Raw genomic sequence first — 27,030 nt, 5'->3', positions numbered from 1 at the left:
GGTGGACAGGAAAGGAGGTTCAGAATGGGGTCAGCCTCAACCAGTGGGTCTGAAGAGATGTGTTTAGGTTCACACACAGTTGGGTTTTCACACCAGGGGAGGATAGACCGATGTGTCCAAATGCCTCCTCCTCTCCCTCTTATTAGTCTGTGTTTTCAGACGGTTAAGATTTGGGACAGGGCTGGTAATAGCGGAATATTACCAGGCCATGGTCTCTATTCCCACACCCCCACTTCCTCCATCACATAAGCCCCAGTGTAATGGTTTACCGCAGAGCAACAGACTACGGGCAGTGCGAACCCTCTTTTCCCCACGGTGCTCTTTTTCTTTTCCCATGCTTCGTTTTGTGTGAACGCAGCTGTTAAAGTGACAGTGTACGGTGGTCCATGACCGACAAAGCAGAATCCCAGTTCCATCTTGTCTCAACTGGTGATTGCTACCATGGCGACGACCCCTACCCTCCCTCTGCCTGGACGTCATGTGACCTTCTCCCTCTCCAGGTGTTTGGCTTGCGTCTGGCAGACTTCATTGATTCACATGCACAGTAGGGCTCTTTGTGTGCCAGTCTGTGAGAAACTGGGCCCATCCTCTCCCCACAGGTGGAACTTTAACTTCACCCCAAGGTCTCTGCCTGCACTGAGCTGCTGTTGCCACTCAGAGAGATTGATTTTTACTAAGAGACAAGCTGGCAATGTAGAGACTTGAGCAAATCCGAGCTGATAATCAGCTGTATGCGGTGTTTGTTTAGCCTTCCCTGCTGTCCTCGGGGGAACCAGTCCTGTTTTGGCTCTTATGTAGAAAGGTATTATGTGACTAATAAGCTGCAGCCAGCCAAGCAGCCACTGAGAAAATACACGCGACACCCCTGCCTGAGTCACCAGCAGATCTCTTCAAGTGTTAGTGTCTTCCAGCGGTAGTGTGTGAGGCTGTAGGTGGTCGTTAGATGATGCTGCATTTTTTAAAATGTTTTCATGAGTTTTTTAACCTGTGGGTTGTGTGGGTGAGCCTGTCTGCCTGCCATCACATCCTCAAATTCCTTAGCCTTCTCCTGTGGTTTGTTTAAACTAACAATTCTCAGTAAAAGAGAAGTGGGACGTCAGCCTAAAAGGTTTTGGTCATTTATCAGATGGTGGGAATATTATGTGATCCCTGTTCCTGCTCAAAAGTATAGTGTGCATGAGCCAGTGATGAAAAGATGAGCTGGAGAAGCTAAACTTATTTCTCACACTGATAAATTCCGATACCTGTGCGTTTGAATGATAATGTTGCAAAACCAGCTGAAAAACTTTAAGCTGTCCTGTCACATATCAGTCCTGGTCTGAATGATGACTATAATTGGAAACGGATTCTGCTTTCTTTGTTAATTGTCTTTTTTAAAATGTCTAATAGTTGTGTCTTGCTGTGCATCAGTACACACTGCAGTCCCTGGCTGTGTGAGGCAGTGCGACCAGAATGAGAAACACAGGCGACACAGAGAAACCCTTCTCTCAGCTCTGCCTCTGCTGTCGCTATGACGACTGAGGGTTTTAGATGGGCCGAGATGCGCGGGAGTCATGTGATGCTTTTCCGGAGTGTGTGTCTGTGTGTTTTTGTGACAGGGAATGAAAAAGTTAGAAGATGATGGGGTTGTCTACCCGTTTAGTTTAAACATTTTTTTTTCTTTTTTATATTGAGTTTTTCTTGTAGGTTTTGGTGCAAACATATATAATGAATAATTAAAATTAAAGTGTACATCATGCAAAACTAAATTGGATATGTTAGTCAATTGATCATTTCAATTACTTTTCAGGCCAAAAAGCCAAACAGGTCTGAAAAAACAGATGTATAAATTATATAAATTATATAAGGCACTTTGTGATGTTTTTTGTTTTAGTTTGTTGACAAAATAATTCATCAGCCAACCTAAAAAAAATCATCATTAAGATATTGAGTACATGTGAGGAGATGGCTGGTTTAACTTTTTAACACTAAGAATAAAAACACAACTGTAAAACATCCAGTTGATATAGGAATCTGTTTTCAAATTTATGATGCATATGGGCATATTTTCATATTGCGAAATCATGTCATAATATTGATAAGTGATTTTAGGTTAAAGATAATATCCCCTTCACCATCAATGCCCTTCCAAGGAATAATAAAAAGAATAAATAAATAAAATTTTGTTTTTTAAAGAGAGTTCTTCAAACTCTGTGTTAGTAACTTCTGACCCCTCACCTCATATTAATGCTGGAATTCTGCAGTATTTGGTTGAGCTAAAAAGTGCCCCTTGCTGAAATCGGTATTCTGTACAGGGTCCCCAAGGAGCAGAAATGATCTTAAACTGGCCTGCATCTCAAATGAGCTTTTAATGTATCTAGTTTTCCCATCATTTCTTAAATCTCAGGGCCGTGTATGTGCCGCACTTTGTGGGGTTTCTTTGTGCTGACGTATGTTTGTCTTTTCCGTTTTTCTGCACAAGCAGAGGGAGAACACATGATTACATTTGTCTGTCGGTGAGCATGAGAAAGCCTCTCCAGGGTGACCAATAAACAGATTTAGGATATTTCCCTGTAGGTGCAAACTTCCTTTTCTTGGCGAAGGCTTCTAACATCAGGATCCTGTTTCCCATAATGGCACACATTTTTGTGGCATTTCTTTTGATGTCATTATGTAAAGCTTTTGCATCTGGAAAGAATCTAATGGACTTTTGGGTATGTTGCATCATTTAGTTACTGATGATCTATCTCTTCAAGGGCATCAACTGAGATTTTACAGTCATATCTGCTAAAACCCTTATTGAGCTTAAAATTAAGTATTGCGGTGACACTGAATTTAATTTTTATTTTGATTTAATTTTCATTTTTCATCAACAAATCTAAAATGTTAAGCCTCTTCTTTCCCTTTTTACTTTTTCCTATCTCCTGCGTGCTTGTCCTACATTCAGATCCCCCTCGCTGCTCCTCTTTCTGTTATTTATTTGATTTCTTCCCAGAAGCGGCTTTGTAAATTCAGAGCATCACAGTTAAAATTAAAACAACGTCATTAGAGAGACTTTCTGCATGCTGGAGGTATGTTAGAAATCCTGATTTATGCACGCAAAGGGTGAAGAGGCTTGTCAGAGAGATGCAAGCAGAAACCCCAGAGAGGCTCCATCAAACATAAATGAGGCCAATCTTTCCACAGAGGGTGACACTGCAGCTCCAACCAGTGGTCCCGAAAACCCAACCCCCACCCTTCATGTCACAGTGCTTTGAGTCCTCTGCAATCGCAGTGTCGGTCACAGAAAGACAGAGAGACTTTGCTGATAGTCTCAGTGAAGCCCTGAGATCAACTAAAGTGCTCAAACCAGTTTCTGGTCCCTTTCAGTTCTGATGGAGCATAAACCCTTAGTCTCTCCCATCTTTCTAACCATTCTGCTGTGACAACACTTAATAAGGAATGACTTCCATGTGTTTAGTGGAGATGTAACATTTAATCTCCAGTCTGCATTGAAACTAACTTACATGGTTTAACCTGCTTTTAGCCATAGCACAACTCGCGCACTGTGTTCAAACTAACAAACAACAGTTGGACCAACACATAGCCTCCAGTCTGCTATAGAGCTTAAAAAAAAAAGTTTGCTCGTATCCGTCTGGAGGTGGTGGATGCCGTACCCTCGCCAAGCAGTTTTTGACAGGAGAATTTCGCTTTGCTGCATAATGCTGTCTTCAGAGGCTTCATGCCGCTCTGTGCTTTGTGTGTGTATATAATGACACACATGCGCGTTGACATGTCTGCCCTTCAGTGGGTTAAGCCTGCTGAGATGGTGCTGTGGAGCCTTTCCAAGCAGATTTTTTTTAACTCTGTTCTGTCTGCCTAAAATGTTCTAAAATCATACTTGTCTCACAAGAAACTCATTACACACATCTGCAAAATAATGCTCAACTTAAGGATTTGTATAACATCATCATAACATTCTATAATGAGTGTGTTTCGTCAGTGTGTAGTGAGAACTGCATTCTGATTGTCGGATTCTTTTGCGTCCTGATTGCTGTCCTCATGCTGTCTTTCGTGGCTCAGACTCCTAATTGGCTTCCCAGCCACCATTGTCTCTCTGTGTACCATTCCGGCGGTTTTCTCTCCAATTTCTGTTTTCAGCTGTAATTCGGCCCCATGTTTGTTTTCATAAGAAGCCTATATAGGTATAATTGTAGTGTTGCCTTCCTGCTGTGTGGCTAACTGAGGACTGCTCATACACTAACAGGAGGGTCTGCAGGGTTTGCTGAGCTTAGTTTGGTTTTAAGCTCAGCTGGTCATTGGTTAGGCTTTGTCATGTCTTGCTTTACCCTGCAGTTGGTCTCATTTTGTCTTTATTGTCATTTCCTATCTGGATTTTGTGAATGTAGGCTTTGTTGCAGTTGCCTTACCTTTCCTTGGAGGCATATTATCCTAGTGGTTCACTATTCTTTCTCTTTTTACCTCATGCAGATTTAATACATTGTGACTCTAGACTCAGTAACATTGTGTTTGATGTTTCTCCCACTTTAGAAACACCATCAAAGCACTGTAAATCTCTTTTTCACATAATGTACATGTTGTCTGCGGCATGTGGGCATACACATTGTGCAAACACTAAGTAAACTGACACCTGTTGCCTTACTCTGTTTCTTTCACATCTTTTAAAGTCTCAGAGTGTGTACATGCACACACACTTTTATTCCTCTGTGCCTGTTAATAATTAATTAGATCACTGGAGCAGGGGTGCAGAGCGAGCTATCTGCGGGGCACGTGTGTGTGTGTGCTTGTGTGTGTGCCCACGCACATGCTCGTCTGTGCTTTCAGGAAGAGCGCGGCTGAAAGCGATGCATACCAGATGTTTTAAAAATGAGGTGAGTTTCGCTGGCACGTAACACATTCCCAGGGATGTTTGCGGAAAGAAATTCTTCCTCATCTGTCGAGCATGTTCTACCACCCCCACCCCACCCCCACCTCAGGAGGGTATGCATCCAGTTTACGTGTCTGGTTTTTGCTCCTCCCTCTGTCATTTTTAATGCTGTGCTTGTCAGCCTCAACCTCTTGTTGTGTGTGTGTGTATGTCCCTTATGCATCTATAACCCTAATGCATATGTAGATGCTGTTGTGTCGACACTTGCGACGCTGGTGATTTGTGCGTTTAATTTTGTCAACACAGCACTCAGAAGGGACATCCTCCTCCCTCTGTTTCCTGATGGGCAAAATCATTTCAGCTAAGACCTAAAGTAGCTCAGGGTGATATTTGACGTGTGTGATCGTCTGAGTATGTATGGCATGGGATTGGGGGAGGCTGATGAATTGGCAGTGGTTACATTGAATTGCTAAAGCTGCAGTCTGCCTCTGTAGGTGTGTCTTTGTCTGTTTGTGTTAGCAAAGTAAAGGCTGAGCTCTCTCACCTGCACATGAGGGGAGTGGGCAGCCTGGCCTGCTGTTTATGAATGTTTACAGCATCGATTAGTCTGCTTATGATTCTCTTGATTAACCAATAAATCGTTTGACCGCCCACCTCCAAGTGGACTCTGGCATGGTTTGCTTGTGGTGTGAAATTGAGTGGACCAACCGGAGGCTTTGAGACAGTAGATTTGTGATTTACATGTGATTTTAAAAGTATAACTTCTTGTAAATCCATCTGCTGATCATGAAATCTGTTTCGGGAGCAGTAGTTGATCTGTATAATCCATGTTTATATTTTATATTTAATGCTAGTCATTTGGTAATCGTGGAGATACAGCTGTGTGTCAATGTGGATGTTTTACCTGATCTGCTGACTGCTCTGTGAGTTCATCAAATCCATTATCTACCTGACAGTTTGGTTTTTTTTTTTCCATTTATAGCCTTAATAATTCTAGTAATCATATAATGACTTATTTCATTGTGAACTCACTGTGATATGTCAGTGTATTTCTACAATTGGATGTTTTGTTACTATTGAACTTTACTGCCATCAACTGGATTTTAAAATGTAGGGCAATTATTCCGCCAACTTGCAACGTCAGTGGAGGTGTAAAATAATTTGTGTATCTGTTTCATGATTCGAATACACCAAAACTGAATGGGATTTTTTCTTGGCTACTTAAAGCAAGTTTCATATATATCAGGCATGTATTTTTTTTATGTATTCCTACTGACAAACAGTCAAACAAACCAACAGACAAATCATTCAGAAAGTGTAACCTTCTTGGCATAGGTAAAAGTAGTTTCCCAGTACTGTCATATTGTTAAATATATTCTCATCACTGTTCAAACCCCTGAATCAGCCACATCCAGACCAGTTATTGTCTGTTTCCTCAGAAAACCTTTATCACAGAAGTACGCCAAGCCAAAACTATTTCCATGCGCCTGACTAACAAGCTGTAAATGTAACTCCAGACACCCAGATGGTGACTGATCTTCCTCTTCCATCCAGCTCCACCAGCTACCTCTGTGGATAGATCAGGCTCTCTGCTACAGCTGCTACAGGCTGCTTTGGGATGAAACATCCCTCCTATAGTTTAAAGGGACATGTCACCCCAAAATCAAAAATACATATTTTGTTCTCTGAACTGTATTTGTATTTGTATTTATCCATCTAGATTGTTTTTGCATGAGTGGTTGAGATTTGGAGATATTTTGTGTAGAAATATTTTTTTTTCTGCTGAACTACACCCTGTTACTGCACAGAAGAAAACATGGATCTGCTCCTGGCTCAAAAGAAAATAGTTCCGACACAAAACTGCTCTCAGTAAGGTCTTTGGATTATCTTGTGCGACCAGGTCATGATTTCATGAAAGAGACATAGCCATTGATTTCAGTTGCCATTGATGTATTTTTCTGGCACTTTGTGCACCACAAGTGAAGTGGATTCTAGTTCCACTGTATTGTAGAGAATGCACACATTTCTACAGCTCATATCTCCAAAACTCTGCAGCTCACACCAAAGCAATCTAGATGCATAGATAGCACTACAGGTAAGTGAATTTTGGGGTGAACTGTCCCTTTTAAACGCTCAGTTTTGTAATGAATAATACAGTGGCATGTTTTATGGAAGCATTTTTGTTCTAATGATAAAAGAAATGTTAATTGCTGTAACCCTAATTGCGAGTAAGATTAGCTTATGTAAACTGTTTAAGTCAGGACTGTGATGGAGTTGTTCTCAGCAGTCTTGTCCCACTCGAATCCAGAACTAGACAAACCATTTCCTGTTGCCTTCCCAAGCACATTCTTGCCACTTTAAAACCCTCCTTTACAGTTTGTGCCCTTACTGTTTATGTTGAATTAATGCATCACTCTTCCTTTCTTTTTTTCTTTTTTTTTCAGTTCTCTGCGCCAAAAACCTGGTGAAGAAAGACTTCTTCCGTGAGTATCTGCCAGTCACATCTGTTTATGATGAACCTATATTTGCTCATCATACCCTGTCTGGTTTTCAGCTTTGGTTTTTGGGTATATCTGGTATGTAGTGAAAAATGTGGGTCACTCTGGGCTGATAGAGCTCCTGCTGTCAGCCGCCTCCAGCCTTCAGCAACTCTCTAGGATTTACTTATTGAGGCATTTCAACAGATGTCGATGGTTTACTACAAATGTCCTTGGAATTAGAGGAGAGTGTTGTCCTATCAATTGCATAAAAATTGCAGAACTTATGATAATTATAAAATTGTCACTAAAAGCCTGTGAATGTGTTTTCATTTTGGGCAACCTCTTTGCATAAAATAACCAGCTCATTTTCTCTACTTAAAGACTTCATAACTCATGTGTAGGAGTCTTTAGTGTTGCGAGTGTTTGGGTGTGTTTGGGTCAGGCTGTCATGGTGAATGAGCATGTTAAAGGTCTTCTGCTCACTCAGGTGGTTTCTGTGGTGCCCATTCCTGCCATTCCAACGCCCAGGAGCTGAGCAAACATTCAGTTAGGGAGTTGGTGGAGAGGAGCACTGAAACCAGAGATAAAAATGTCTGTGTGTGTGTCTGTCCTTATTTAAGAAATCCATGGGCTTGTCAATATGTGTGCACAGTTTTGCTTGCCTCAGCTGCATCTCTATGATTTTCAACAAGGAAAATGTCACACACAGGTCACATGGGAATTATCAATGTCTTAAGTGTATAAAATGTAAACAAAATAGCAAGTATTATGTTTCTCATGATGTAAAATAGAAAAGCAGTATGAGTGATCTATTGAGAGCAGCAAATTCAGCTTATTTACATATCCAGAACCTGTGTCAGCAGAGGTTCTCATTTTATAATCAAAATACAACAAATGTGTGGAAGTAAACAATGAGTCATTTGTGACTGGTCCGATGAATAGCGTTATAGACACCACAGCATCTGTGTCAGTTGCATTTATCACCATCTGCCATGTAGCTAACTAACACCATTCTGTAACATCATTTTCTTGTTACATTGTTTGCTATCTGTTATTTATTTTTGGTGAAGGCGTCTGAGTGCGGTGTTGTCGTGTTTTTCTTCTCACCTTGCAGGCCTCCCTGATCCATTTGCCAAGGTTGTTGTGGACGGTTCAGGGCAATGCCACTCTACAGACACTGTGAGAAACACACTTGACCCCAAGTGGAATCAACACTATGACCTGTGAGTCCTAGAATCTTTGGTACTCCTATCCAGTCCTATCTGACATCTGTTTCCAAAAAGGGAAAAAAAGAAAATCAGATTCCTTCTTTGTTTGTTTGAATGCCTCCTACCTTTCTGACAACTTAATCTGATTACAAAAAGCAGTTTGAAGCCCTGCTCAGGCTGTTACAGTGCTTTGCATTTTCTGTCTTTCTTTAACCTCAATAAGTGAGCACACTGGGAAGTATCGGACTGAGCCATTAGCAAGACCTAAGCAGTAACACATGTAAACAGCTCTAGCATCTGCTCTCTCACTTATCTCGATGCTCTGTAGTGACATAATGGTTCGGCACCAGCAAAAAGTCTATAAATGTCCCTCGTAGCAGTATTTAAAGAAACAGAAAAGCAGGGGCATCTCTAATAGTATTTTCTTCCATTGACTGAAACACGTGCATGTCCTGTTGTACCCTGATTGCCTTTCCCAAAGATGGTTTGTCCCGTGAAAGCAACCTGGAAAAAAAATGGAGATGGAGCGCGTGAGTGAAAATGTGAGAGTGAAAGTTTCCAGTATTCGCCCCGGTGTTTATCCAACCGTCATGCGCAGCCAGCAGCGAGAGGAAGCACATGTCTGCGTTTGTTTGGTTGCCGGGGATACAGGACCCCTCTCTCTACATGGCTGTTAAATTAGCTGCTCGTGTCACGTTTGACACAGGGGTTGTGCGAGAGTCATGCATACACACACACACCTTTGACGACTGATCAGTGGAAGAACCTCTCTGCTCTAATTTGTCCCAAAAGAGTGCAGATGTAGCTGACTGCAGTTTTTGTCTGTGGCAGTGTTAAGTTCAACAGCAGTGTTTCCCCTTTACTGTCAGTCAGTGTTTATCCGTGTGGACAGCAGAAGACTGACAGACTCTCAGGTGGTGGGTGGAGTAGAGCAGCTTTAATTGACTGAGAGCAGCCTAGAAAGCTGTCTGTCTGGCTCACACTTATTAAAATAGGGCCTGCAACACCTGGTGTTCTGAACATAGCTTAGTGCATTAAATCTGTTGGCATTGGCCCTTTTTTCCATTTGTTCTATGTGCTCATGTGAGGGTGTAGAAACCGTGTGTGTGTGTCCAGGGCCTTGGTTTCATTGGTCAGCCACAGCTGGCAAAACTGGCCCATGAACTGTAACCCCCCTCCCTCCCTCCGCATTGTTGCAGGATGTGGCCGACATGCCCAGGATAGCAGACACAGTCTATCTGGCTGCCTGTCTCTCATACTCACTCAGCCTTCACTGAGTTTGTAGAACAGACAGTCACTAAAACCTACAGGACATGGTTGAAATGAACAAAGCATGAGAGCATGACAACCAAACATGACACAGTGAATATCACTAATATTATGATTGTTTTAGAAGACCTTCATCTCCGCAGTGACTGTCATGAAGTGTTTTTAAGCGTTTTTGTAGCCTCCCTCCAGTGTTCACTCAATCACTTTCGGTTTATGAGAAGTTCTTATGCCATTTATATATATGGACAAATATGGCATCCTTAAATAACACATATGTAGTGTTAAGTGCTCAGTCTAGACTTGCTCCCACTCATCCATTTTTTCCTGCCACCATCTGAACTGAATTTCTATGGAAAAAATTCCCAGTTAAACAACAATACCACTAATAGCTTTATTAGATCCTTAGTGTTACTATGTTTAATTAGGAGGACTAAGCAAAAGGAAAAGTACAAGTGCAACAAGGCAAAAGCAAGATTCAAATATTATTTGAATATCATATGTATCTGAGAAGTCATCTGTTAAATCTGATTACTTACTTTTAGCTTGTAGAGATGTCTGAACAGTTAGTCTTTTCACATACACTCAAATGTAACATGTAGCGTTAACTTTTTTAGTGGTGTTTTCTATTTTCATCAAGTTAGTTGAGTTCCTAGTACAGAAGTGAGCCCTCAGGTAACGTGGTTGTGCATCAGAAAAAGGTAGATGCCAGCTGTTCACTAGTGTAACTCCTTGTATTAAAAGTTTTGCCAAACAGTTTAAGAACATTAGCATTTTCCAGTCCCAAGTTCTGAGTTTTTGTACAGTGAGCCTTTCCTTCCCTCCTTTGTTTCTGTTGGCATTTCAGATTGTGACTTTTGTTTTGTTGTTTCTTTCTTTTTGACCACAGTTTCTTTTACAATAAATTGGAGGAAAAATCTCCTATAAACAATACCAAAGATGCCTCTTGTATGAATACAGTCTGCCAAATAAAAGGATTATTTAGAAAGAACATCTGTCTCTTTAAATATGCTGCTTTTTATTGCAGTTTTCCCTTTGTCTCTTGGGCTGTGTGCGCGTCTGTGCCTGTTATCCCTTATAATAGTATTAAAAAAATCTTACCCCGACTAATAAATTTCATTACATGTAGGGTGATACAGATGACTGGGGTTTGGTTGTAATACTTTCCTCCCATCACGTCTGTCTGACATAGCAGCTCTCTCACATCGCACCCCAGACAGGCATTTGGCATCGACTCAAAATGTCCAGACATCTTACTCACAGCCCCATTGTTTCATATCCCTTTTGGTAAGCAGCATGCTAATTGCAGTGGGATGCAGTTCTGCAAATTGTACAGATGATTAGTTTTAGACTGAAGGAGGGAGCCCACCCGAGCAGATGTGCCGTAACAGGTTCACATGGTGAGACTTTATCACATTCTCAGCCTTGTCTGACAGATGAGGAGAGGAAAAGAAAAGAGCAACACAAAGCACTGGAGGAGAAAGATACGGGCAGGAAATAATCAGTTTCGTCATCTGACTGTTTGTACACACAATAATTATATAACAACAATTATAATATTCTTTACTTGCATAGCAGGCAACAAATTGTCCATTCACGTTAATGTTTTTTGCCGAGGGATGGCTATGGAGGTCAGTCCACCACTTTGGTCCATACTGAAATATCTTAGCTATTGGACAGACTGTCCCCCAATCTTTTCTGCTAGTGACACAGTGAGGCTGAAATTTATGGTTTTGAGTGAAATGTCCCAACAGATATTACATTAAATTACAACATGCATTCATTAACTCAAAGCTCCTCTGTAACTTAGTACTGCAAGGCTGCAGACTCTCACCCGAGTAATTATTTTACTCTTTCACATGTTTACAGTACACTTCATGAGCTTCTCCTAAAACTGCTTCAAAATAGTTTACCTGAAAGCAAACAAATTTGAATTATAAGTATAAGTAATATTACAACCCCTAACATCTGACAGCATGATTGATGACCCAATTATGTTTTCAGTTCAGCTTCTCGTTTTGGTTTTTCATACAAACTGAAGGGGATAGAGAGCTGAAACCTTGTTGGAGTTTTCAGCTCTGCCTCTGCCCACCCCCCACCCCCCAAACACACACACATACACACACACACACACACACACACACACACACACACACTGCTTTGTAGGGAGGCACTGGGATATTGAGGTATAAATGATTCACTTGGTCACAGTCTGCTTGTGGTGCTCTGTCTCACTCTCAGACACTCGGTCGGTCAGTTTTACACATCTACACACACTGGCTGGAAAATCCTTCTCAGCCGCCCCACCTTCTTCTTCCGCATCCGTGTCTCGACTGTGTCTTGTAATGTACGGTAGCCTCTGTGGCGGATGCGTGTCTCCTCTGCATTGCTGGGGACATCCTGAGTGGGACTCTTGCCAACACATTAGCTATTGCAAGCTCTAACAGCTGTAGTTACACTCTTAGAACAGCACCATTACACATTTATTACACATTAGTTGTGGTTCACGCAGTCACACAGTGATTCTCATGACGTCTATCAGTTTTGAATGTTAAGCGTGTCTCCTCCTTCTCTCTTTCCCCTCAGATACATTGGGAAATCAGATTCTATCACCATAAGTGTGTGGAATCATAAGAAGATTCACAAGAAGCAAGGGGCTGGGTTCCTGGGCTGTGTTCGCCTCCTGTCCAATGCCATCAACCGCCTTAAAGATACAGGCTGTAAGTGTCAGTATTAATCTGAGATATCAACCTGTTCATATCTTTCGTATGTATTTTCAGGTCTCTGTTTTTGCTGACAGAAATAACTTACTCTACTTATTCTTCCCTTCTGGGCTGGAGAATAACCTTTAAATTATTAATTTCAGTCATTCATGGGATGTCAGTCATTAGATTGCCAAAACCCTAATGATAAAGTGAGGCCGTGTGCATCAAACAAGGCTTGGACCCACAGTGTGATAAGAAGCAGAAGTTAATAATACAGCACTGCTGTCACGGTTAAGTGACAGAACTCGGAGTAGCTCCTTTTAGTGTCCTGTCTCCTTCACTCGGTCTGACAGAGGCCAGACCTGTGTGCGAGAGGGGTTAACACTCTGAACCCCCTGCCAGAACAGGAAGAGCCAATCAACATCACCCTGCAATTACTGTTAAAAAAAACCATCTCATGTCAGAAACTGAACTGGATAAATGAGATGGAAGCTTTAGAAAGTGCTTCCTAGTAAAAGCAGTTGTAGCTCCAGAAAAGCTGTCTGGGGTGACTTTGGTGGTGCATTGTGTGGTGAGCTGGTACCTGCTCACTGGGCCCGTGGCCCTATATGCAGAAGCGGGAAAGAATCCCACTGCTTTTCCTAGAAGCCCCTGACACTGTTGTTTTCCTGGAGCAACACAGGAAACCTGAGCCTTGTGCCACAGCTGTGAGTGGTTTGCCTTTGCATTTCCTTTCTCTCCTGGCCTCCTCCTCACCCCTTAGTTCCCCTTCAGTCTCCTCCATAGACTGGTAGCATGTCCGCACGCACGCACACACACACACACGCACGCATGTACACACACATACACACAGACAAAATGCCATTGTGACTAACCTCCCTCTATCTCCGTCTGCCGATCTAGACAACCGGTCATTTCACGCAGACATGCATAATTGTATGGCTATTTAAGTGTAAGCGTAGATTTGTTGTGTTCTCTCTGTTGTGGTCTCTAACCCCCTGTGAGTATTTGTCATTCTTTTGTTGTTTTTGTGTGGAATTTACCAGCACTTGCAGTTTTTTGCCCTCCACAGGCATCGGAGACGGCGCTTGGTTGACTAAAATATTTGTGCACAATTGCAGAGTGTCTTTGGTTGACTGTAACATTTATTTATAATTACAGGGTGTCTGTGTTCCTTGTCTTTGCGTATATGGCTGCATATGTATTTAAATGTATGTACATGCGAGTGGACTTCTCAGTGCACGTTTTACTGTCTGTTTGTGTGTTTTCTGTTTTCTCTGTGGCTGCTGACCTCCGGCCAGCCTTGTAACAGTTTGACCAATGCCTGTTTTGGTCCCTGTTTAGTCTAGACAGACATCCTGAACTGATCTGCATGACACCCAGACAACAGAGAGCAGATAGTGGCATTTCTCATGTCTGCAGGCAACTTTTTTTTGTCTCTTTTTTTTTTTTTCTTTCCGCCTGATCTCTCTTTCCCTCTCTCTCACTCTCAAATTCCACAGACTTTAAGAAGTTTAGACAAAGAGTTTCCAGACTTTGGCAGAAGTTCATGTCCATGCTAAGGCTGAGTGGAATAGTGCAGGCTTTGTACTGAAATTTGTCAAATGTTTGACCTCTGCATTTGAACTGAAGCCTGCTCTGTACCGATACTCAGTGAGATTTTTACAGCCCATGGCTGTTCCACAGACCAGACCATCTGTTCCAGGGCACAGCCAAGCTGTGGTCTATACACACAAGAATGAGTCGGATAATGAAGGAGAGAGAGGGATTGACTTTTAAGTGATGTAAATGATACATAGCAATGGGACTTAGAGGGGGAAAATGCCCCACTTTACGTGCATCTCTCTGATAATGATGAATCCTCTCTTTTCCTCCTCTCTTTTCTGCTCTTTCTTTCATCTTTATTCTCATTTCCTGTTTGTCTCATGGTGTTCTTTCTCTTTGTCTCTGCCTTTATTTCTGCTCTTTCTCAACTTCCTCTTTCTGTCCACTCTTCACAGACCAGAGACTAGACTTGAACAAGCTGAGTCCCAATGACAGTGACACAGTCAGAGGCCAGATAGTGGGTGAGTATAGATGGGCACACAAACAAGCATGCATTTGCTAGCCCATAAAGATTTGGGAAAAATAGTCACTTTATTTAGAAAGTAAATGGAAATTTTCATTGTCCTCTATGAGTTTCTTAGTTGCTACAGTGCTTGTAACTTGTAATGACCATTCGTGTCTTGTTTTTTGTTGATGCATAGTATATATAGGTCCAAAATACTCCTGAGGATATTATTTAAGGCCTTTTAAGTATATTAATCTGAAATATGTTGAGCTCTAGTCCACCAAGTGTTGTCAATTCTTGTTACACAAAAAGCTTTAACATAAATCACAGTCTTCATGTAAAATCTAGGATTAAATTTCATAATATCAGACTGTCCTTGCAGAAGGAAAAAATAAACTCCCTTTAACCAGACCCTCCAGGATACCACTGATAAAACTGAACCCTATCCCTGTTACTCATAAAGATATATAGCTCCATTTTGTGCTTCGATAAAGTATCTGTGCTGCCTGCGCTGTAATCTGCTGTCTAGTAATTCTAGCGTATGCATCTGCCTGCCATGTGTTGCTGCAGTGAGCTTGCAGTCTAGGGACCGGATAGGCACAGGAGGCCCTGTGGTGGACTGCAGTCGCCTGTTTGACAATGATCTTCCAGATGGGTGAGTGAGTTTGGGGAAATCTCTTATCATCTCAGAGGGAACTGTTTGAGAGGCCATTGCAAATCCTAAACAATAAATACTGCCTTCAGATAGGAGGGGGGTGTTCAGGGGGAATATGATGTTTGCATGCGGTGAGACAGAGCATCAAAGTTGAGCACTAGTGGATGGTTCTGTGGCTGCCTAACCATGTCCGCTCACTGCTGCGTCTGTGTATGTTTCTCCTGCCAGCTGGGAGGAGAGGAGGACAGCGTCTGGACGAATCCAGTACTTGAACCACATCACACGCACCACACAGTGGGAGAGGCCTACCAGGTGAGTACACTCTGCAGCCCACAGAAACTCAAACCCAGACCTCTTAAATCAAACAGCAGCTGGCCCATGGAAGACCTCATCTCTGACCTCAGTGCCCCCAAACTGGGGGAATCTGTCCAAAACTGGAGTGAGCTCCTCAAAAAAAAGGTGTCAGACAGACCACTCCAGACAGTGGTGTTAAAGGAGGTGGAGGTATCTCTTCCCCTCTCTGCCTCTGTCTGTGGTATTTATTTCATTCTTTTTATCATTTGATTCTTACCAAGCTTGACCTCAGGCTGTCTCAGTACTTCTGTGTTTGATGGTCTATTTGTGTGCTGCTTGTATAGATTTTTTAGTTCGCAGCTTAAGACTTCCCTAATGTTGCCTTTTGCTTCTGCTTCAGGTTGTGATGTGACGTCCTGTTTTTCTATCCTCTTTCTTTACTTTCTCATGCTCTATCTTTCTTTCTTACTCTGAATTATCATTACCTTACCTTTTCCTCTTGGTTTTTTTTCTTGTTGTTGTTCTCCATCACTCTCTTTGCCTCCTGTTCCTCTCAGGCCTGCATCAGAGTACTCCAGCCCTGGCCGGCCTCTCAGCTGCATAGTGGATGAGAACACACCCATCAGCACGAACGGGGCCACACCCACCACAGCATTGCCGCCTGGTGGCGGTGACCAGCGAGCCCAGGAGAGACGGGTCCGTTCCCAAAGGCACCGCAACTACATGAGCAGAACGCACCTGCACACGCCCCCGGACCTTCCTGAGGGATATGGTTAGTGGGAAGCCAGTATCACAGTGTGGTCTTTATGTATTACATATATAGGAATGAACATTTAAATTCTAGCTTTATTGCTCAGCTTTCACTGGAATGTTTATATACTTTCTATATCTTGATATAAATTATGATGTATATAAGCAGATCTTAAATGACAACACTTAGTGGAAACTGAAACAGAAATACCTGGGATGAAACTTTTAAATTGAGATTATCTTCAGTACTGCCAGAGTCACTGAAAATACACTGAAAGAAACACTATAAGAGTGGTTTCCAGACAGCAATACTTCTACAGATGTTTGTGTAAAAATCGGATTTGCTCAAAATAGAAATTATGATTTGATATAAAAAAAAAAACAACAAAAAAAAAAAGATTCAATCTGTAGTAATGCTTGAACACCACTGCAATTACAATTGAGAGTGCATGAACACTAAGTATATCTGAGAACTGTTTGCTAAAACTATAAATAATGAATAAACAGCTCAAATAGTTAGCTAACAGTATTGGTCAAATAGTAGATAAATATTTGAAATGGTTAGCTGAAAGTACTGAAATGTCTGGCTTCTGGTACTAGACGTTCAGATGCAAACTTGGCCAACCCTTAATACTGACAGTTCAGTTTTATTAAACAATGTTGTAACAGAATCCACTGTTATTGATGTTAATAGTGTTAACATCTAGTGTAAAATCATGTCAGATGAGCACATGTGGAACATGACTGGTATTGATGAACATGCTGTAGGGATAGATCTAATAAAACGGCTTGGAAACCATGGCACTACACTGCCAGTATTTTCAGTTTTACCAATTTTAAAACGGATAAATATTTAATATCCTGATTAAACTACAGTATGCTGTGTTTTTTTTTTTCTCTTCCGTGAAAACCCTCTGTACTTCCACAAGGAACGTGTTACGATTGTAATGCTGTCGTGTTAATGGCGTCGCCCCTGCTGTCCTCCTTCTCGATGCTGGGCTGAGTAGCCCGGCTAATCTGTAGCCTCATTCAGTCCAGCGCCGCTGTGATGACACTGCAGCTCCACAAAAGAGGCCTGAAATACTGGCTGCATTTTAGAAAATCTAATTGAATTGATCTAGCTGTTAAAGGCTGGTGGCAGCCATTCACTCCCCCCTCTGTTCTCCTTTCTGCGCACAATCGGATGCATTCATGTAAAAGCTGCAATGCCCCCACACAGCCCAGGGGAGTTTTGTTTATCCTCACAGTGAAATCTTCTGCAGGATTTCGAAGCCAGAGCTGCAGAAGCATATCACAATTCTTCTCTGAGTAGGCTCCTATCCTCAGTATGATTCCCACTATCTCTGTTCTTACTTTCCTAATTCTTAAGCTATTCCCTATATAACCTGTCAGCACCTCTGATTCTCCTCATGTGAGCGCACACCAGCCCCAAGATGTCACCCTGTGTGTCAGAACATGTATCATGCCCTCTTCGGGCGGGTGTGGGTTTGCAAGGTTATGCGCACATGCATGTTAAAACAGGGCTGTCAGCCCAGAGGGATGCCAGAGAAGAGCCTTCTGGCATTCTGCTCTATGGAAATATCTGTCAGGCTTTGATGAATGAGCTCACCAACTCAAAAGTCAGACAACCCCATCCCTCTGCTCCTTTCCTCTCCAATGTTCTTCACCCTGTCTCTCACTTTCCCTCCTCCCACTCTGCCTCTCTCTGGCTGCCTTTTGGGATCTCCACTGACTGAGGCAGTCCTTTTATCTCCATCTGTGTGATGTCTCTCTTACACGGACAGATTATAAACACAATCTGTCTGCATGTGGCACATGCATTAAACCCCTACCCCATATATCACTTGATGCCACGATTGAAGAAAAATCTTCTGGTTCCTCACATTTTTATTTGATTCGTGTCATTTCTGACCAAAGATCTCCAAATGTTTCATCAATTAATCCAATTTTTATGTCTTCCTACAGAGCAGAGAACCACGCAGCAAGGCCAAGTGTACTTTCTCCACACTCAGACAGGTGTCAGCACATGGCATGACCCCAGAGTACCAAGGTATGTAAATCACAGGACATATCTGGGACCCCAGACAAGACAACAGTTCTTTTTTCTATCCACATGTGTACCTTAAAACATTTTAAATTCCAGAATGATTTAGTGCATCACTGAGATATTGGGCTGTCTACAGTTGCTTAAATTGGTCATCCTTCTTTGTCATACTTTACAGCACTCCTGAACCAAGCACTACTGACATTACCTGTACCTTGTGTCATGGTAGTCTCTCTGTAGTTTGCCATAAGCCTGCAACCAATTGTGAGTCTGACGTGCAGTGAGAAGACCCATGTACCGCGGCTCTGAGAGTGTTTCATTTGTCTAGCAAGAGCTGTTTCACCGTGAAACACGTGGCCAATAGCACATGTGTCTCAATCAGCCGTACCAGAAGCTCTTGGGCAATACTTGGTCAGGCACCTGTGTCCTATTGGTTACCATATTTCTAAAGAAATACACACATGCTCAGATCTACATGTGCAAAGACAGGCTTCAGTGCACTCCAGATGCTATCAATAAAACATAACTTATGTTATAATACCTGGCCTCTGCTCACTTGCATTTTATCAGCATATGAGTGATAGATGATATTTTTATCACTCCTGATAGGAGGCCATTGGTCACGCCACACCTCACTGGGTGCTCCAGCATTAGCTGATGGCTCAGCTGCCAAGCTCTCATCACATGTGAGGCTCTGGTCCCCTTTGGCTTTAATCCTGCGAAATAGTCAGCGCCAGCGTAGCGAGCTTGCTGTAATTTCTGAACCTTTTTGTCTCCATGGAGTCCAGCTGAAAGGGGTTGCAGGGCAGCAGTAAATAATTTAGATGGGAGGATGAAGAAAAATAGAATAAAAGTGATTTCTCAGACATCTCGGAATCTTGCTGTCCGCCTGAGTCCATTTAGTCAGTGCTTTGGTATGTTTTATACCTAGAATTTGATGTGTGTGTGCTTTGTCTCTCTTTTTCCTCGTCCCACCCAAAGCTGCCTCTATTTTTCTTATGTACTAATGCTTCATTGTGGTTGTGTGTATGTCTGTTGCATTTCAGAGATCTGAGTAATGTGAACTGTGAGGAACTGGGTCCTCTACCCCCTGGATGGGAGATACGGAACACTGCCACTGGGAGGGTTTACTTTGTCGACCACAACAACCGAACCACGCAGTTCACAGACCCACGCCTCTCCGCCAACCTGCATCTCGTTCTAAAGTGAGTACTACAGAACCCTTGAGCTGGAAAAATGTGAGAGTGAAATAAATTAGAAGGCGCATAAAAAAAGAGCAGAGAGATTTATTTTCTGTTTCAATTTGTCTTTGTTTTGCATCTGTAGTCCAAGCCCCAATGGCTCTCGGGGAGGCATTGAAAGTCAGAATGTCAGGTAAGGTTTAGGCCTCGTGCCAGTAATCCTCACTTGCACACAGACAAGAACACACACAACCACACACTCTCCCAGACATTCACACAATTACTCGCTTTGCCTCTGCCTCAGTCAATGTTTTACTATAGGACTCTGTGCCAAAGTGTGTCCGCCACCTGTAGAGGTTCAGCACTCAGAGTGGCCCTTCTGCTGAGGAGACATTTGTGTGCACACAGACACACAGAAATATGTACATGGTGTACTCCCCCGCAGTTTTTCTTTCCACACAAAAATACAGATTCCTTAGGCCCGCAGAGGTTTTGATCATAAAGGCGTTTTAGCACACAATCCGTCACAAAACTGGCTTTGGCCAGACATCAGATAGCTGAGTGGAAACCGAGGCTGCTGTGTCTGTGGCTGAGGAGCTTCTTACGTCCAGGAAACGGAGCATAAATTTGATGCCCAAGTCAGTGAATGAACTATGTGTATTTGAGTCCATCTGTGTAGGTTCATGCGTGTTGAGTTCATGCTTCTGTGCTTTGTACATGCCTGCGTGCAAGGATGCACGTGTTCAGATCCTCTTCCCTTGTGCAGCTGTTCAAACACATATTGTGCCGCCATAGCCGTAGAATTACCCATAGGTCCTTGCTCCCCAAAGGTGGAGCAGCGTATGGGTGCCTTTCTCGGCCTCCTGTGCCTGATCTCGTTCTTTCTCCGTGCAGGGAGAGACGGATTGCATCGACAGAGAGATCGGGTTTCTTTTTTTTCTGTTTCGATGGATCAAAGAATGTGTTTGTGAGATTTTCTGTTCGTTTTGCTTTTTTTTCGTAAGCCTCCAAAAAGTCCTATAAAAAATGTATCCTGGCACAACACATTTGTTTTTAATGTAGGAATTGTGCCATGAGCATGACTATGCCCAGATGTGTGAAAATCTCATGCATAGAATTTTTTTTGTGTATGTTTTCTGGTAGGATGATTAGTTCAGATCAGAGCCAGGAAGTGGGCTTGTTTTTTTTATGTATTATCCAAGGATTCATTTTATACACAGAAAAAAGTATTGTTACAGCTATTTGTGTTATTGTTGTAATCGTAATTAAGTACATTTGCACATACTTGTCATGTGGCTTTATTGTGAAGTGAAAAGCTAAATGATAAGCGTTTGATTTGGACTGTAGAGTGCCGCACATCTGCAGGGTTCAGGTTATCGAAGGGCACATGGACTTTGTCCTGAGATTTGTGAAATAACCTATTTGTACATGACTGTATGTCTAAGGTTTAACCTGAGCCAACCTCAATCCATTCTAATTGCACTGACCCTGTAATAGATGATCTGTTGCCTTTTCGGTACAGTTTCTGTCCCAACTGAAGTTGCTCTCATGCTGCTGCTAGACTTTAGAGTGACTTTCTCGCTTGTGACAGAACTCTGGAAAAGATATCAGTCGTCATGGATTTCCATCAAGACATCTGCCTTTTATCAAGTCAGGGATTTCAGAAATTTTCACCCCTCGTGCCGTCATCCCGCAAAAATGTTGGTGTGTGTCTGTGTGTGTATACATCTATGTATGTGTGTGTGTGTGTGTGTATATATATATATATATATATATATATATATATATGTATCAGAGCTATAGTTTATTGTTTTTTTATTTGCTAAAGATGCTGTCAGAACATCCAGACCATGGTTTTGATTCTATTTCCCCCATGATATTGCTAAATTCAAGTCTGCCTGACTGGTCAAGGTCACCATTCAGTGGGTAACTGAATCCTTGTCTGGTTTAAAACTTGGCTGCAGGGCTGCTCTCTGTACAGTTGCATGAGAAATAACTGCGTCATTTCCCAGACAAATGTAATTTGTCACATTGCCAATACATTGTCTTTATTTACTGTGACTTGTCTCTGAAGTGTGCATCTTCAGGTAACATGCACCAGAGTTATGCTCATCAGTAAGGAGATGGAAAAAAGATAAAACTCTGGGTCACGTTGGCCTGCAATCATGAGAGAAAGAGCAGTATAGACGGCGCAGGAATGTTTGACTAACAGGTCAGAGTGCAGGAAGAGGTGCTCCAAGCCTCTTGCGCACCCCCCCCCCCTCCAGTTGTCTACAGTTTGGATGCTGTTAGGGGGGTGCCCTTCCCTTCCTTGCCTTCATCCCCTCCCTCTGAGTCTAGTCTGCAGGAAATAAAGGGATTCATGATGAGGTTTCAAGTGTCTTGTTGGGGCCCTGTGGCTTTCTGGGATAGCAGGAAGTGATTGAAAAGCCAAACTGTATTCTGCCGGGCAGACACCAGAAACCAAACTCAGTCACTCAGTCAGGGACAAGTTGTCATTGTGGTGGAGAGGAATGCGAGCCATAGGACGGAAACGTGGGAGTGTAAGTTTTGTGCTAACTTCTGTCTACTGTATTCTGTCCTGAAGTGAGCTGACAGTTAAGGTTCCTCCGCCTCTATCTTTAGCTCCATTTCCAATTGGTGGTCTGATCAAATTACCTATGGGAAAATGTTTATAGTAGCCTTGGCATCACATATCCAGACTGCATACACACAAACTGACATGTGTATCCTTCCACCACCCTCTGTGCTCGACTCAAGAGTCTGGTGTTTATGACCCTGCTCAGGGGCCGAGTATGCCTGCTACCCCCCACTGGAGTGCAAAAGGCCATTGTGCAAATAATCCTTTAGTGCCGGCCCCATAAAGGCTCTTTTGATTCTCTGTGTATGTTGTGTGCCTCCCTACTGTGCCACCCTCCGAGGCCATCTTCCCAAACACGGGCTGGTTCAAAAGTTGTATTCTTGAGGCCTGAGATGTTCACAGTTTCATTGTCGATATTCCTTTGGTCGCCTTGTTTGAAATATTTCATTGAATTCTGCTGTCTTGAAATTCTTTTGTTTTTTGAGTCTCCAACAGAATGAGGACACAGAAATGCTGAGAGAATATTAAATCCTTGTACATTCAAACTAGACTGTGTTAACTAGAGAGAAACAACAGAAGCACTGAAAGTGAGGTCATTTTTACAGTTAAAGTTTCCGGACTAGCTGAGACATAAAAATGCAGATATGTCACAAAATATTTAATTATATATTAAATTATAATATTAAATTATTTGTTCATTGTTGTCAGTCCATCGTTCATAGGGCCTAAATGTAAGCAGAGTGAGCACTGAACTTTGACCAGCTAGTGGTCAAAAAGATCAGTTATTGCATTGTTTAAATGTAATTTTAGGTCAACCACAGCATGAATTCCACAAAAATCAAAGGTTTCAGCTTTAGCAATGGCTAGCTGTAGTTATCTCACCAGCTAGCTTTCATATAATGTAGCTCTCTTGTCTAGTTGACTGCCTCTCTGTGATGATTCTAAATTGTGCATTTCTATAGTATAATATTGGCTCAATTTTTATCACATATGTGGTTACCGTATTTTGACTCTCTAGGCCAGCACATTGTACGTGGTGTGAGTTTGTACCCGTCACGGTGCCCACACTATTCCATGTCTGTCTCTTAAGACAAAGTTTTAGACTTGCACAATGTACCAGTACGCCTCTGTGAGGTGGCCTCAGTGGCCCCACATTACCTCAAGTGTACATGATGAGTCAAAAGCAACAGAGGATCTTTTTGCAGAGCTTTTTTTCCCCTCAGTCATCTTCTGCTGCTCCTCCATAGAAAGCCCTATTATAGTTCTGCCATCTCTCTGTGTGAGACTGCCAGGCCTCTGTCAGGTGGAGAAGTGTTTATGTGTTTGTGTGTGTGTGAGAGAGTGAGGGAGATGTCTTACCTCCACTAATTCCTCCTCCACCTATGTCTGTCTGTCTGTGAGGGGCTGAGGCAGCTGTTTGACTTGATGTGCTTCCCAGATGACCTCAGTGTGTTTACTCCTCATATTCCGCTGTCAGCAAAGGACACAGAAAGAGCTCTCTCTCTCAGAAAACTGCATTTTGAGTTTCTTGGCATTCCTCTTGTTGTTTCTGTGAAAGTATTTGCTTACATTTTTCCACTAGTAAGCTTGTTTGTGTTTGGTATTGGTACATCCAGGACATAACAGTTTTCATCTTTCATCTTGTCCCTCTGTGTCTTATTGTCTCTTTGTTTTGGCCCGTTTCCCCCTATCCTCTCTTCCACTTCTCCTATGCCACTCCTCTGCCTCTCTCCCTGCCATCTGCCCTCTAGTCGTCAGAACCAGTTGAAGGATCAGGCCCAGCAGGCTCTGGTGTCCCCCGGTCAGCTCCCAGAGGAGGCAGAGTGCCTCACAGTGCCCAAGTACAAGAGGGACCTTGTTCAGAAACTCAAGATCCTTCGCCAGGAACTGTCCCAGCAGCAGCCTCAGGCTGGCCACTGCCGCATCGAGGTGTCCCGTGAGGAGATCTTTGAGGTGAGAATGGACAAAAAAAGCTCCCATCTCCCATGGGGTAGCTGTTGATAAAGACACTCAGAAATGGCTGTGTAATTTAACCCAGAGTGAAAGTCAGTTGTTAAAGCCAGAACAAAATACAGAACAAAATGGTAAAACAAAAAAAAAAAAAACACCTTGGAAATAATCGAATTTGCTCCATTACACAACCTAAGCGAAGCAAAACAGCACAATATCTCATTCTTTTTGTACCTGAAGAGTTGTAATTGTACAAATTATTTATAGACGCTCCGAAGTCATATAAAATGTTGTCTGAAGTCTCCCCCCTTTTCTCTTTGTCTACTCCCATAATGGTCATTGCCCTTAGCAGTTTGGCTGTGAGAATGATTTCTCTCTCACACCCGCTTATCTATGATGTGTGACGCTAGTCTGTTCAAAATCTAAAGCAGATCTCTTGTTTGAGATTTAGCTTTTCTTTTTTTTGTTCTTTTCAAACTGCACTTTCTCAGCTGGGGAGCTTGTTTTTGTGCATCTTGGAGGTGCAGGGCCTTCATCAGAGCAACAACACCTGCAACAGACTGCGTGACCCTCATAAAATATGCACTGGAATGTGCTGGAACAGCCACGTCTGTTAATCTGAACGAAGACATTTTTGTTGGCTGATCTCAATGTGAGAGAGAGGGAGACGGGGGGAGGGGGCCGGGTGGGGAGGCGAGGGGCAGAGGACGTGTTGAGGTTGAGACATAACTGCATAGAGTCTCTGGACCAGCTGAAGCATTACATTTTGACTGAACATGCAAGTGTGAGCTGGTGGGCTGTCAGGTCTGTCTTTATGTGTACTTTTTTGGTGTAGATAAGACATTCCTATTTCTCCCACAGCACCGCTCTGTTGTCTGCAGTGTCTGGAGGGCACAGTGGAACCTGGCTGTGTTATTATAGTCTTATGGCTGTGTTTATTATAACTGCCCCTAATCCACTTTAAATGAGCCCTCCCCCTGACGCTGTGAGCCGTCTGCACGTGGGATGAACACTGATGGAGGCGGAGGGATCTCAGGCTCACAACAGAGAACCAATTGGAAATGACCACTGCATTTGTCTCATTTCTTACAGACCTGCTACTGTAAAGCAGATGTTTGTTCACAGCAGTACTTCCTGTTTCTCGCCATTAACGTCAGTCCTTTTTCGAATAGCCTCAACCTTTTCTCTAGCAGTTATGGTGTTTAAGCTGCACCACAGTGCAAGACATGCAGCTTAGAGAGTCCCTAAAACTAGTCACACATAATTTTTGGCATTTTCCCCAAAGATAAGACTCCTCATATTGGTACTGCAATCTGATAAACAGCTTCTCATTAACTCTACTAATGATCACAGAGCTAGACGGTTCTGCATCAGCAGATACCAGGGAAAATAATGTAAACAGCTGTCTGACTGATGTGGTCACTGTCTGACTGTGCGTGTGTGTGTTTGTTTGTTTGTGTGTGTGTTGCAGGAATCATATCGACAAGTGATGAAGATGAGGCCGAAGGATCTGTGGAAAAGGCTAATGGTGAAGTTCAGAGGAGAGGAGGGGCTTGATTATGGAGGAGTGGCCAGGTAAGATGTCCCACAGGAAGAGCGGGGCACCTGCCACTTATTACACGGCAGTCTGCCTCCTAGTGGAAGAGACAAAGTACACAATTCACACACCATTGTTTTTTCAGCTTTAGTGTAGTAATTTCTCTGTCAGTTTAAGTATGTTGTGAACTCAGATGTAACAGGTATTTCGGTCTTTTTTCCTTGCCCTCTGTGCGTCTGTGCAGGGAGTGGCTCTATCTGCTGTCCCATGAAATGCTGAACCCGTACTACGGCCTGTTCCAGTACTCCCGTGATGACATTTACACCCTGCAGATAAACCCAGACTCTGCTGTCAACCCTGTGAGTCACAGCTGATGCTCATAACAAACCAAGTATAATAAGTCATTGGCGTTAAATTCAGTTCCCACCTGAGTTTGACTTACAAGTGTGTTGAATATTGTTTTTTGCCTTCCTCAGTCACTAACATTAGTTATAAAATTTAATGCCTGTGTATGTGTGCTGTTTTAACACGTTCTTTCCATTTCTTTTTCTTTTTTTGTGTAGTTTCACTCAGCACCATCAGACCTGTAGCAAACACTAGCAAACAACAGTGATTATTGATTGTTTTGTAGTCTGTTGATTGACAAAGTTGATTGCAAAAGTCAATTTTAGCAAGAAACTTAAATTACCTTATTATGTTTTTATGTGCTAATCCATCTGTTCATTTTCTGTAAATTATCTGGTCCATGCAACTTAAATTTATTAATTGCACTTCTGGGAATTATTGCTACCTACAGTTGGGAAATACCAGCTAAAATGTGATATGGATGTCATTTTACGAATAATAGTTCCTATTGCATTTCCGTTATTCTTTATTCCATTATTCTATCAGTATGATTGTGAAAAGTATTAAATCGCATTCTCTGTGTTATTGACAAGATCTTAAAAAGAATAAACCTTATGTCTTAAACATTGCAGAAAAGCGCAATCAGATCAAACTGTCCTACGAGGCTCCTAACCAGCCACAAGCTTCAGTTCAAACACATCTTATACAACTTGAGCACTGTGTGTGTGTGTGTTTGGGTCAGCGTTGATCCATTTAACTAGCGCTTTCCAGTCATCCAGCATGATGTTGTGGATCGACGTTTACATGGTTTCATTGTTGTATTGACACTGTTTGGTTGTTGCTTGTGTCATTAAAGAGACCAAGCACACTTAAAACAGTCACTTCTCCTGGTAGCTCAGTTCTGTCTCTTTATTTGGAAACTCACGGTGTTTTGTCTCCCCTCAGGAGCACTTGTCCTATTTTCACTTCGTGGGCCGTATCATGGGGATGGCAGTGTTCCATGGGCACTACATAGACGGTGGCTTCACTCTACCTTTCTACAAACAGCTGCTGGGTAAACCCATCACCTTGGATGACATGGAGTCTGTTGACCCTGACCTGCACAACAGCCTTGTGTGGATCCTGTACGTACATGACC

The 27,030-nt window shown here is 42.6% G+C and overlaps 1 protein-coding gene across 1 annotated transcript in view; it reads left to right on the top strand.

The window, feature by feature from the left end:
• The window catches only part of LOC124073716 (E3 ubiquitin-protein ligase SMURF2), a 46,007-nt gene that overhangs the window by 13,443 nt on the left and 5,534 nt on the right, over positions 1-27,030 (top strand). Inside the window, exons 3-16 of the mRNA XM_046416131.1 lie at positions 7,291-7,329; positions 8,441-8,549; positions 12,387-12,520; positions 14,506-14,571; positions 15,126-15,210; positions 15,439-15,522; positions 16,062-16,276; positions 18,220-18,304; positions 19,345-19,503; positions 19,625-19,672; positions 23,812-24,013; positions 25,482-25,585; positions 25,792-25,906; positions 26,838-27,016. Of these exons, the coding sequence (XP_046272087.1) occupies positions 7,291-7,329; positions 8,441-8,549; positions 12,387-12,520; positions 14,506-14,571; positions 15,126-15,210; positions 15,439-15,522; positions 16,062-16,276; positions 18,220-18,304; positions 19,345-19,503; positions 19,625-19,672; positions 23,812-24,013; positions 25,482-25,585; positions 25,792-25,906; positions 26,838-27,016 (1,624 nt within the window). The remainder of the gene's footprint in view (positions 1-7,290; positions 7,330-8,440; positions 8,550-12,386; positions 12,521-14,505; positions 14,572-15,125; positions 15,211-15,438; positions 15,523-16,061; positions 16,277-18,219; positions 18,305-19,344; positions 19,504-19,624; positions 19,673-23,811; positions 24,014-25,481; positions 25,586-25,791; positions 25,907-26,837; positions 27,017-27,030) is intronic.

The sequence above is a fragment of the Scatophagus argus genome, chromosome 16 (assembly GCF_020382885.2).
Source record: "Scatophagus argus isolate fScaArg1 chromosome 16, fScaArg1.pri, whole genome shotgun sequence".
Taxonomy (NCBI): Eukaryota; Metazoa; Chordata; class Actinopteri; family Scatophagidae; genus Scatophagus; species Scatophagus argus.
Note: the sequence above shows the minus strand (reverse complement) of the source record. Positions and strands in the feature narration are given on the sequence as shown.